General features: G+C 38.1%; 1 protein-coding gene across 4 annotated transcripts in view; it reads left to right on the forward strand.

Annotated features, from left to right (window-relative positions):
- The window catches only part of PID1 (phosphotyrosine interaction domain containing 1), a 266,673-nt gene that overhangs the window by 69,912 nt on the left and 183,366 nt on the right, over positions 1-13,395 (forward strand). The window contains exon 2 of one of the 4 annotated variants that reach the window (XM_032638062.1): positions 2,586-2,755. The exons of the other annotated variants lie outside the window; for them this stretch is intronic. Within the exon in view, the coding sequence (XP_032493953.1) occupies positions 2,606-2,755 (150 nt within the window). The 5' untranslated portion in view covers positions 2,586-2,605. The remainder of the gene's footprint in view (positions 1-2,585; positions 2,756-13,395) is intronic. 4 annotated transcript variants of the gene reach the window in all.

Raw genomic sequence — 13,395 nt, forward strand, 5'->3', positions numbered from 1 at the left:
TCAAATAAACCACTTTTACTTTCAAACTAAAAAGTGGACTACTTTGGGAGTACGATTTTAGGTACTTTGCCAGTAGCAGTTAAAACGTAATAGTTAATGGCCAGGTGACATTTACAGAAAGATTAAGCTGGTGTTATAGATGCAGAAGTACATTACTTATACCTTACCTGAGGTGGATTGTGCAGACACCTTATGTTCTTTTAGTAGAAGAGGCAACCTGAAAACCCTTTCAGACAATCAGTCATCCCATCCCAATACCCCTGGAAGTTTTGCGCTCATGGCAAACACCTCATTCATTTTCATGGGGATAAAGTGGTAAGAAGGCATTAATAACTCAGAGCAGACATGGTGTTGGTATAGATGAAATAATCATGTTATCAAAGTAATTGACTCGAATTCTAAGAAAAATTCCACTTTGAGGTTCAAAGAGAGAAGCAAATAAAAGCCAAATTGATGCCTACCCTGGATTCATAGCTTCATCAGTTTTCTAAAACCTCTTGGTAAGAAGGACTTTTTGCAGAGTAGTGATAAGAACCTCATATTCTTCAGACATGTTTTCTGTGCTTCCAGACAGTCAAATTAATAGGTAGTTTTTCTTTAGGGATTAGGTGCACTTTTCTCTTTAAGAAATATTTGACAGTTGTTCCTTGGAGTTGTCAGGGTGCTCTCTGTGGGTGAAGTTACAAATAATTTAACTACCAGCTTCCCTTCGATGTCTCTTCATGTAATAGCAGGTGGCAGAGAGGAAGCACAGGCCTGAAAATACTGTGGGAGCTGTACTAATATGGCTTTGGCTGGTTAAGACAGGAAAGATCTTTCATCTTCAGAGTCAGGAAAAAAATGCTATTGAAGCAAACATGAATATGGTTTATCTTCAGGGAAATGCAAATCAAGACTCTGAGATACCTACCACCTAACACCCGTTAGGCTGGCTACTATCAGAAAGAAAAGGGGAGGGGCTTCCCTGGTGGCCCAGTGGTTGAGAGTCTGCCTGTTGGTGCAGGGGACTCGGGTTCATGCCCTGGTCCGGGAAGATTCCACATGCCATGGAGCACCTGGGCCCGTGAGCCATGGCCGCTGAGCCTGCGCATCCGGAGCCTGTGCTCCACGACGGAAGAGGCCACAACAGTGAGAGGCCCGCGTACCACAAAAAAAAAAAAAAAAAAATTAAAAATAGGATTACCATATTATCCAGCAATTCCACTTCTGGGTTCATACCCAAAAGAATGAAAGGGGAGTCTTTTTTTTTTTTTTCTTAACTTCTTTACTGGAGTATAATTGCTTTACAGTGGTGTGTTAGTTTCTGCTGTATAACAAAGTGAATCAGCTATACGTATACATATATCCCCATATCTCCTCCCTCTTGTGTCTCCCTCCCACCCTCCCTATCCCACCCCTCTAGGTCATCAAAAAGCCCTGAGCGGATCACCCTGTGCTATGCGGCTGCTTCCCACTAGCTATCTATTTTACATTTGGTAGTGTATATATGTCCATGCTACTCTCTCACTTTGTTCCAGCTTACCCTTCGCCCTCCCCATATCCTCAAGTCCGTTCTCTAGTAAGTCTGCGTTTTTATTCCCATCCTGCCCCTAGGTTCTCCAGAACCTGTTTTTTTTTTTATTCCCATCCTGCCCCTAGGTTCTCCAGAACCTGTTTTTTTTTTTAGGTTCCATATATATGTGTTAGCATACGGTATTTGTTTTTCTCTTTCTGACTTACCTCACTCTGTATGACAGACTCTAGGTCCATCCACCTCACTACAAATAACTCAATTTTGTTTCTTTTTATGGTTGAGTGATATTCCATTGTATATATGTGCCACATCTTCTTTATCCATTCATCCAGTGATGGACACTTAGGTTGTTTCCATCTCCGGGCTATTGTAAATAGAGCTGCAATGACCATTTTGGTACAGGACTCTTTTTGAATTACAGTTTTCTCAGGGTATATGCCCAGTAGTGGGATTGCTGGGTCATATGGTAGTTCTATTTGTAGTTTTTTAAGGAACCTCCATACTGTTCTCCATAGTGGCTGTATCAATTTACATTCCCACCAACAGTGCAAGAGGGTTCTCTTTTCTCCACACCCTCTCCAGCATTTATTGTTTGTAGATTTTTTGATGATGGCCATTCTGACTGGTGTGAGGTGGTACCTCATTGTAGTTTTGATTTGCATTTCTCTAATGATTAGTGATGTTGAGTATCCTTTCATGTGTTTGTTGGCAATCTTATATCTTCTTTGAAGAAATGTCTATTTAGGTCTTCTGCCCATTTTTGGATTGGGTTGTTTGGTTTTTTGATATTGAGCTGCATGAGCCACTTGTAGATTTTGGAGATTAATCCTTTGTCAGTTGCTTCCTTTGCAAATATTTTCTCCCATTCTGAGAGTTGTCTTTTCATCTTGTTTATGGTTTCCTTTATTGTGCAAAAGCTTTTAAGTTTCATCAGGTCCCATTTGTTTATTTGTGTTTTTATTTCCATTTCTGTAAAAGGTGGGTCAAAAAGGATCTTGCTGTGATTCATGTCATAGAGTGTTCTGCCTGTCTGAGAGTCTTATAGATATTTGTGTACCCATTTTTGTTGCAGTATAGTTTACAGTACCTAAAATGTCGAAGCAACCCAAGTGTCCATCGATGGATGTGGGGATAAACCAAATGTGGCAAATACATATGGAATGTCATTCAGCGTTAAACAGGAAGGAAATTCTGACACATGATACAATAGGGACGGACCTTGAGGACGTTCTACGAGGTGACGTAAGTCAGTTACAAAAAGACAAATGCTGTATGATTCCACTTAACATGAGGTGCTTGGAGTAGTTGAAATCATAGAGACAGAAAGTAGAAATGTGTTTGCTAGAGGCTGGGGAGAGGGGAAAATGGGGGAGTTATTGTTTAATGGGTACAGAGTTTCAGTTTTGCAGGGTGGAGACAGTTCTTCAGACGGATGGTGGTGATGGTTACACAGCAACATGAATGTACTTAACACCACTGAACTGAACGTGGCTAAGAGAGTACATTTTATGTCACTATATGTGTCTTTTACCACAATTAAAAAAATTGGAGAAAAAAATCATTTAAAGATGTTTTTACAGAACTAAAAAATGTCTTTCTTAGTTGTCTGTCTCTTGTGGACCGGAGACACCTTTAATTTTTTTATTTTGTTGTTAAAAATTTTTTTAAATTGAAGTATAGCTGCTTTACAATATTGTGTTAGTTTCAGGGGTACAGCAAAGTGATTCCCATATATATATATATATATATATATATATATATACACACACACACACACACACACACACACACACACAATACACACACACACACACATATATATTCTTTTTTCAGATTCTTTTCCATTGTAGGTTATTACAAGATATTGAATATAGTTCCCTGTGCTATACAGTAGGTCCTTGCTGTTTATCTATTTTATATATAGTACCATGTATATGTTAATGCCAAACTCCTAATTGTTCCCTCCCGCACCCTTTTCCCTTTGGTAACCATAAGACTGTCATACTAAGTGAGGTAAGTCGGACAAAGACAAATATCATATGATATCACTTATTTTTGGAATCTAAAAAAATGATACAAATGGACTTATTCACAAAACAGAAACAGACTCACAGACATGGAAAACAACAATCTTACCGCGACTCCTTTTAAATGAGAAAGAAGAGTGGGGCGACTCGGGCCAGGCTGAGGCCTGCTGATGGAGACGCCTCAGTGAGCATTCAACACAGGGAAATAGCCCATTTATTTAACAGATATTTGTTCATTGTCCCTCTATGCTGGGTGTTGGCAAAGGTGTGGAGGATGGAGTAGAGCTCAAAACAAGATTTATCTTTTTCTCTTTGAACCTGATGGTTCTACCAGGTTAAGGATACTTTTTTGTCCAAATAATTGAAATAGTCTAAACTTTTTTGTTTTGTTGGGTTTTGTTTTGTTTTTGGTTTGACAGCAATGGTATTTTTATAGTAAGAAATTTATTTCATGGTCTAGAAAGGTATGAAAAAGAAAGCAAAATTCATTAAAACTCTGCTGTTAATGCTCTGGGGTCTATGTTACATTCCGTTTTCTATATGTACATATATATAGGCACACGCATGTGCTTACAGTACAGGAAACAAGCGATGCATTCTGCTTCGTGACCCACCCACTCATTTGGCATATTATCATGGAATTATGTCAAATGATATAATTCCATGATAATACAAGTTTTATGTTTGTCTTTTTAACAGCTAGGAAGAAATTAAAGAGCTTGTTAGATGTTTCAGTAAACATCATGCATTCTAATGGTGGAAGTAAATTAATTCATAAAAAGAGCAATGTGGTTGAAAGTCCTAGCAGAATGGAAGCTGCATGATGGGCACTGGAGCTCAGGCTGGTGGCAGAGGCAGCGGCAACTGATAAACACGGGAAGTTTGGGGCCAGGAGAACATCTAGCAGAGGCCTTGTGTTCTTCTTAGATGCTGAGCCTGTCCGAGCCTGTCAGAATCTGGTTCTGAGTTGTTTATTCATCCCACAAGCATGCCTTGAGTGCTTACCATGTGCTAAAATGTATGCTGGTTTCTGGTGATACTGGATTGAAAAGACTTTTTCCCTTTCTCAGAGGAGCTGCTGGTGGAGTCGGGGAGGCAGATACAGTCACTCACAGACATGCTACAGTGAGATATACAACAGATAGAGATTTGGACCAGCTTCTCAACAGATACCGTTATAGCATCTATATGTACGGGCCCCATATTGATGTTAGTTCAACCATCAATTATTTTCTCAGAGACTGTTTGGTAAAAAGAAAAAAAAAAAAAAATCCAAGCTTTGGGATACGCGTCCTGGGAACAGCTCTCCATATGTCTTCACTTGATTGGCCCCAGTAAAGAAGGGAGGGGCGGGCTGATTTGCTTATTTGAGAAGGAATTATAATAGTTTCATAGATGGCCAGGGCCTCTGTTCCCACTGGGCCCAGCATAAGTTGGGGGAGTGAAGCAGCAGAGTTACCACTCAGTTCAGTAGCTTCACGAATGAATCAATTCCCTTCTGCAAGTTCTCCCTAGTGGTGGAATCTGTGCCTCCTGCAGCATGAGTTTCAAGTTGACTTCCTCAAAGTGTTGATGATAGAAATTATATTTGGGTGTATGTGTGTGTATAGCATATGTAGGAACATTTTGTTACTCCATTGCAAAATTAAATTTGATTATGATATGTGTTGTATTATACAGGCAAGCTCTGATTTGCAAAATACTAAAATACTGTTGATTTTCTTTGGTAGAAAGATATCCTTATTTTTTACATTAATTATTTTAATTTGAAATTTCCTATTTATCTTAAAGAGATATATTCCATGGTACATTAAGCAGCTTCTTTCCAACTCAGTCATGGAGAAAGTTTATAGATTTCATAAATTCAAAACTTCCTGTGGAAGCATACCCTAATTAACCTCAGTTGTACTTTATTTTATTATCTGTGTCTTTGTTATTTGAAAAAATTGATTTCATTGTTTTATAGTCAACCACAAAAATGTGTATTTATTAAAAGTCAACCATGAGTCTGGCAGTGTTCTAGGTACCAGAACAATGGTACCAATACAACTGTGATGGAAAACAAGAGAGTTCTTGCTTTCCAGGGGCTGCTATTACCATGGTGGGAGACGTACAGTATGCATACCAACAAAAAATGAAAATGTAAAATAACATAGTACAGTAATATAATATAACCTAACATTAGGCAGTGCTGGTACTGCATAGAAGAGAAAATGTAGGTAATGTGATACTTAGCTCAGGAAGAGATGGGAGGCCTCTCTGAGAAGGTGCTCTTTGAAACTTGAGTAATGAAAAGGCGGTAGTCTCATGAATATTTGGGGGAGGTACATTGCAGGCGGAAGGGACGGAACCTGCAAGGGCTTTGGGTTGGGAACGACCTTGGTCACGGTGTCTAGCACATTGTGAGGGGACAGGACAGAAGAGGACAAAGAGGTTGGAAAAGTAGTCAGGAGTTAGACCTTGTGTGTGCTGTGGCAGGCAAGTTTGGAATTTCATCCCATGCGTGATGGGAAGCTGGTGATGGACCTTAAACAGCAAGCTGACAGATGATCTGTTTTTGCAGAAAGAACATGTCTGATTGTTGTTTTGGAGGATGGGTTGTAGCAAACAAAAGTGGAGGGGGGGAGGCCAGTTATGAAGCTGCTATTACTAAACCTAGAGAAGAGATGATGCTCTATCGGGGGAGATGGTGAGCAATGGTTGGATTTGGGATCTATTTTGAGTATAGATACAATAGAATTATCAATAGATAAGGAGTAGACTCTTGGAGACAGAGAGAACTCAAGAGTGTCTCCTAGGGTTTTAGCTTAAACAAAGAGGCGAATTCACTGAGTTGGGAGGGAGGAGATGGTGGCAAGTTTCTCTTTAGGGAAAGAACTGTGTATTCTGTTTTGGCCATATTAATTTCGAGATACTTGTTCAGACACCAAAGATGCTGAGAAGGCAAGTGTATATACAAATCTAGATCACAGGGGAGAGGTCTTGTCTAGGCATATATGTTTGAGAGTTATTGGAATATAGCTGGGGTTTCAAACCATAGCGCAGGGTGAGATTACCCGAGAGAGATTCTGGACAGAGAGATGGTCTGAGAACAGAGCTCCTTTGCTGGATTCTCCTAAACTAGACCCTGAAATGTTGTGCCACCATATCGACTGCTGCCGAGGACAGATGCTGAGAACAGATATTGTCTTACACTCTGTGAACGTTTGAAAGCTGTTTATGCTGCATAAATAATTCCCTAATAAATTATGAAATTTTCAGGCAAAAACCTCATGTGTCTTATTTTTGTATCTTCCTAGTACCGTGGGAAGGATAATAAATTTGGAGAGGATTTGTGCCTATAGTTTCCAAAAAATGTTTGTTTGAAAAGTTGAGATTGCTTTCTTAGTGTGCCAACATTTTATAGCCTCCTATTACTTTAAACCTGAAAGCTATCAGGATTTTTATTTGTCATAGGTTGGATTTACATCAAGAACTCAGAAAAATTTCCTTTCAGCTGTTCAGTGCTACCACCACTTTATAACCTTGGCTTTTGAGCCAGAATACTAAATGTTGAATTGATTGAGTTTTTCAGAGTTTTCTTTTTGTTTTTTTAATAAAAGAAGGAAATGAATTTGAAATGGTAGTACAGCAGTCATAAAAGGAAAAATGATTCAGTAAATATCAGTATTTCATTATTTGAAGAATTCCAAAGAAAATGTATAGCTTAGGCTGTAGGCAAGGCATTGGTGTCCTCATACTCCCACTTTATGAATCTCAGAAATAAAGGCAAGATGAATTATATTAGCTGTACTCTGTTATGATAAGAAATTTTTAGTTTTCATGGTACTGGGTTGTAACTGTTTACCATTCAACACAATGTATTTAACATTAAATATACCTTGTTTCTATAATTTAATTATATTTATTTGACATGTATAACAGCAAATTTTGTTTCATCTGCTCCTAAAAAAAGAAACATGATTTATACTGTACAGTTACATGAGATAGGTTAAAGCGTAACTCCTAATTACTGTTGTTAAGTGGTGCACATTCTTATCGTGTATCTTTTTTTTGTTTGTATATCCTTGGATTCTTAATTTTGGTGCTTCTCTCAGTTTGCATCTTTTGGTACATTTATAAGAAAAGAAGGAAATGTCGATGCAATATATTCTAAGCACTCGCGATCTATATAAATGACCTCTTGAATGGATTCTTCATTGTTTTTATCAAAATTCTATATTGCTCTGGCTGAAAATAGAAAAAGACATAATCCTGGGGCTATTCATTTCAACACTGCGTTAGCAAAAGCCTGGAAATATCTCAAATCCATAAGGAGGGGACCAGTTTAATAAACTATGGAATACCCGTGCTCTGAATACTATTCAGTTATGAAAAGAAATTAAAAATTATCTCTAGTACATATTGCTAAGCTAAAAAAAACCACCAATGTGGGGAAGATTGTGTATAGTATCCTATTGTTTAAGGAAGGAATGGAGAAATATGGATATATGTGTGTATATGTATGTATAGCATGTATGTGTTATATATATGTACATGTTGTGTGTGTACAACAAACAAAACCAAATGCTTTGTATAAACCAAAGAACTAAAAAAATCGGGTTACTATGGAGGAAGGAGGGACAGGAGAGAGGGGCCAGGGATAGAAACTAGAATTTTCTAAATATAGAAAAAATTTGCAAAACTATGTAAATATTTTACATAATTAAAGGTAAAATTAAAGCAGAGTAAAATGTGTACTTTCTAAAAACTGAAGGCAAAATTTAAACAATGAGGTAACTTTGTATCAAGTCGGTGATTTAACTTCATGGAGAAGAATTATGTCAAATGACTAAAACACTTTCATCTGTTTGTCCATTACTAGTGAGATATAACCAAAAAAAAATCAGCAAAGATATATTGAAATGTTTTTATTAATCATTTGTTTTACTAATCTTTTTGTAGTAATTATATTGGCATTGTTATTCTGAGCTGATTCCATGTATATATGTGTATGTGTGTATGTATAATATAGCATGTATTTTTACATATAGTTTATATGTGTATATTCATAATACTTGTATAAGTAATCATTTTATCTAATGTTTCTTATTGTACAATATCTTATACTTTATTACTCATTACTTTATTACTTTATCTTGTGTGTTTATACACTCACACTCACATATACTAACACACACATAGTAGGATATATATTATATTTTATTATATATTTCTGTATACATCACAAAATAAACCAAATTAGTGATTATGTTCATGTCACTAAGGAACCAAGATTTTAGTAAATATACATTTGAAGGATTAAATGTAAACCCCCCTATAATCCTGAATTTGAATTAGAAATATCTCTGTATTTAATGTAATCCTATTTTCATCTCATTTCAAAATTCATATTGTTTTTAGTTTTTAAATTCCTTGTTTCTTAGAGGTGATGTCATCTTATATGTTAGTGAACTTGCAAAATGGTTTTCTAAAATTTTCTTCAAATTTTTATAGTAAGCAATATGTGAAAGCCTGCCTCCTTCATCTAAGTTTTTAGAATGACATTCTCTTTCTCTTGTTCTAGGTTATCTTTCAAAGGCTCTGTGTGGGTTTCTTTTCTTTTTAAGGGAAATGCCTAAATCATAAAGATTGAGTTAGTCATAAATCATCTTAGGTCTTCTGTTGCTTTAATTCAATTACTTAGTTTGTGTGTATGTCCTTTATTTTTTTTTTTACTTCTTCTGACCTTGAGATTAACTAGCCATTTTGAAATTATGTTTTGAAAACTCAGAAAGTACAGTATACCCTTGGAATAGCTGTGGGTCTTCCTGAAGGCCAGAACAACAAATTAAATTTAATTCCCTCTTAGAATTTTTCATTAGGCTTTCTGGACCATAGCTCGGTGGCAAGGGACTGGAGATTATTCTTATTATGCATGGAGGTAATATGTCCTCTTTGACAGTGTGGTTCCATTTCACAACTTCAGTGCCTCTTCACAATATTACCTGTCCTCTGGGGAGGCCATTTTGAAAATAACATATGGCTTTCCTTTCATTGTGTGAAACCAGTGTTTAATTTGGCTGGAAGAGCAAATTGTCCTTGACATCAATTTTACTTGTTTTTATTTCTGGAAAAACCACTCTGAAAGGTCATTTTCCAATAAGGTTATAATGTAACTTTATTAAGTGCATTGTATTTATTTATTACATGTTAATTAAGTTCTTCACACACACACATCCACACGACATGAGACATAACAAAACAAAGCCCTTGTTTGTAACACTCCAGAGACCTGACTCACCAGAGCAGTAACATTATCATTTGTGTTTACATGGAGTCTGTGAGGTAGACTAACAATGGCTGCAAATTAGTTGCTGTTTCTCCCTCTGGGAGATTGGGAGATGGAGTCTAATTCCACCCTCCTTGAATCTGAATTGGCTTTAGTGACTTCACCAGTAGAATGTGGCAGAAGTGACTTTCGAGACTTTCGAGGCTGGGTCAGAAGTTTTCCTGCAGCAGATTCTGCCCAGGCCTTTCGGAACACGCTCTCTGGGAGCTCTGAGCCACCAGGTAAGAAGTCTGACTACCTTGAGTTCATCCTGGAGAAACCATGTGCAAGACTTCTAGCCAGCAGTCCCACTTGAACCCAGCCTTCTAGCCATGCCTGCCAAGGCATCAGACAAGTGAATGAAGCCTTTCTGACCAACCTGTCCACAGCTGAATGTCACTGAGCCATCTTTTTTTTTTTTTTTTTTTTCGGTACTCGGGCCTCTCACTGCTGTGGCCTCTCCCGTTGCGGAGCACAGGCTCCGGACGCGCAGGCCCAGCGGCCATGGCTCACGGGCCCAGCCGCTCCGCGGCATGTGGGATCTTCCCGGACCGGGGCACGAACCCGTGTCCCCTGCATCGGCAGGCGGACTCTCAACCACTGCGCCACCAGGGAAGCCCTCACTGAGCCATCTTAATCATCGTCCTGTGGAGCAGAAGAATCGCCCAGCTGAACCCTGCCCAAATTCCCGATTGACCGAATTATAAGATGTAGTAAAAAAAAAAAAAAAGTTTTAAGCAACTAAATGTTGGAGTAATTTGTTATGCAGTAAAAGATAATCTGAATAGAATATGTACACTGATCTCTTAAATCCAGTTTGAATATGATGAATAAATAGTATATTGAGGAAGCAGCATTGAAGGACCTGGGACATGAAAGTCTAAGTTACAGTTTCATTCCTACTAGCTTGTGTAACTATGAGCAAATTGACTGATCTCTTTGAACTTTATTTTTTTCAGATATAAAAAAAGAGAACTGTATAATAATAATAATAATAAGAATGTCTCAGTGTAATAAAAGAAAGCACTTACTGAATGGTATTGTACAAGGCACTGAACTAGGTGTTTTAATACATTATTTAATTTAATTTCCACACCAATTCTGTAAATTATAGCTATTATTATTATCATTTCATTATTAATACCAGTTTACAGATGGGAAAATAAGCTTCGAGAAATCAGGAAACTGCTCACATATGCTCTATAAAATATATTTTTCTAACCTCTAGTTTCCTATTATTCTGTTTCTAAGATTCTTTGAATCATCACTTGTGATTTAGTGTCCTATTTGTGAAAGCTCAAGAATTTTTTTTACCGTACCAAAAGAAATTTCAAAGTTGTAAAATCAGTTATGTAAAGAGAATGTCAGAGTCTTTAGTGCAGTTTATCCCAATACTGTTTATATATTGGGACGATAGAAAGAACTAGAAACATCAAAAGGTTCCTCTTTTGGTCTTCAGTCATGTTGTAAGGGAGCCACACTTGCAAGTGAGGGGTGCACCTTACAAGTAGAAACATACTGGTTACAGCAGTTGCCACATAACATAGTCCATCGAAACGGATCTTGGTAGAGAGGGAAAAAAGGTACTTCAATGCCAATTGGTGAGCTGTCTTGTGTATAAAAGAACTATGTCTTCATCTTAATTATTAGTGAAGTATGAATTGCCCCTACATTCTTTGTATTTTTGTGTGTTTTTTTTGTCCCCTATTTTCTTCTAATCATTTTTTCTTTAGCTTTGTACTTACAGTTACAAAGAGCATGTGTTCACGCTCACTGAAAGAAGGAAGAAAGGAAACCCACTAATATTCATTGGGTAACTTTAACCCTGTCAGACATTCTGCTAGGTGCTAGCACCTGTGCTATTAGCATAGCACATATGCTATTTCAGGTTTAAATTTTAAAACGCATAACATTTAAATTTTGGAGATTATTTTGGTTTTCTAAAGCCACATGGTAATAAAAGGTGGAATTGGATTTTGAATGCATCTTCTAAATCCTTGTTTCTGATGTGTAAAATGCCTCACTATCTCTTGTAAGCCTGCTCTTTTGTTGACGAGATTGATTTTACTTAGGTTTGATTTGCCAATTCTTTTAAAAATCTTAATCCAATTTAAGAGTGCTGATTCACACATTGCATGGCCTCCCTGGTGCTCCGAACCTATTACTTTTGGTTGAAGTATTAAGAGTGTCTAAATATAAGCTCATGAATGAACTTGCTGAGTGGATTGAAAAATACCCCTAAGCCTTTTAGGCCTTAGGTTGCAGGGTGTGCATTAGCGGTTGGACTGACATTTATTCATGGTGAAGATCTGTTTGAGGCACTGATGGATGTATCATTTTGTGTGATTTAGTGAGGATTGCTGGGCTCTGCACCATGCCAAATGAGCCCTGGGAGAGCAACCTGGATACATAAGAATTTCCTTCCATTCTCTTGAGAGAGGACGTTCACATCCTTGGGAGGTCCCTCTTCTCAGAGCCCTGGGCCAGGTGTCTGAGTCACTGTCTACCTGCATTTGATACCTGCTAGCAGTTTCCTCTAGCCCAGCTGTTCTGTAATGGGGCAATTTTGCCCTCCTTCCAGGAGATATTTGACAACGTCTGAAAACAACTGGGAGATGCAACAATTATCGAGTGGGTAGAGGCCAGGGATGCTGCTAAACACCCAACAACTCCAGGACAGCCCCCACAAAGAATTATGTGGTCCACATGTCAACAGTGCCGAAGTTGAGAAAGTGGAGTAGGTTTTCTCAACCCTATTTTTTCATTATTGCCCCCTAAGGAGCCTCTTTAGACATTTTCCACTAATGATACCCTCCCCATTGAATTTTAATATATTATACAGTAAGTCCCCTACGTACGAACCTTCAAGTTGTGAAATATTTATGTCATTGCCTTACATGGGAAACCAGTACCACTGCCATAAATACATGGGGCCAATAAAAATAAAGTGGAAAAATTAATGAGCTGTTATTGGTTTCTGAAGGCTCTGAACTGGGAGCCAGTACACTTTGGGCTAAAAAGGAAGATTAGCGTGGAAGAAAGGTATTCAGGATACATGGGCACCAAACCGAGACTTTCTCCTTGATATTGTTTGAAAGAGAATTGAAGTGGGCATAACTCCTCACAAGGAGACTGAATGCTATATAATGCTGTATCTGTGTACTAACCCAAAACCATCTCATCTCATGTACCCCAGGGGTCTCTCCTACATTTTAGAAACACTGGTCAGGCAAGCCCAGGTATTTTTGTGCCCTTCCCTTTTCTGCCCCTTGACTGTCTACCCATGAAGTGTCGTCAGTAGTCAACTAGAACCATTTGAGGTTTCTTATTTCCTTTTGTGTTCCTAGTGCCAAGCCCCGTGCCTGGTGCACACAGAGCAGTGGCTCCGTGTTTATCTGTCACTGGAATGATTGAATGAAGATGTGTCCTCACTGACCGTGCGTGGCCCCAGGTAGTCCGTAGGTCAAGTTTGTGTGAAGTAGGGTTGGGTCCAGCTCCCTGGGTGTGTGCTTGGTGGACAGACCTTCAAGTGGATTTCCATCCAT

This window comes from Phocoena sinus, chromosome 7, assembly GCF_008692025.1.
Source record: "Phocoena sinus isolate mPhoSin1 chromosome 7, mPhoSin1.pri, whole genome shotgun sequence".
In the NCBI taxonomy this organism is placed as follows: Eukaryota; Metazoa; Chordata; class Mammalia; order Artiodactyla; family Phocoenidae; genus Phocoena; species Phocoena sinus.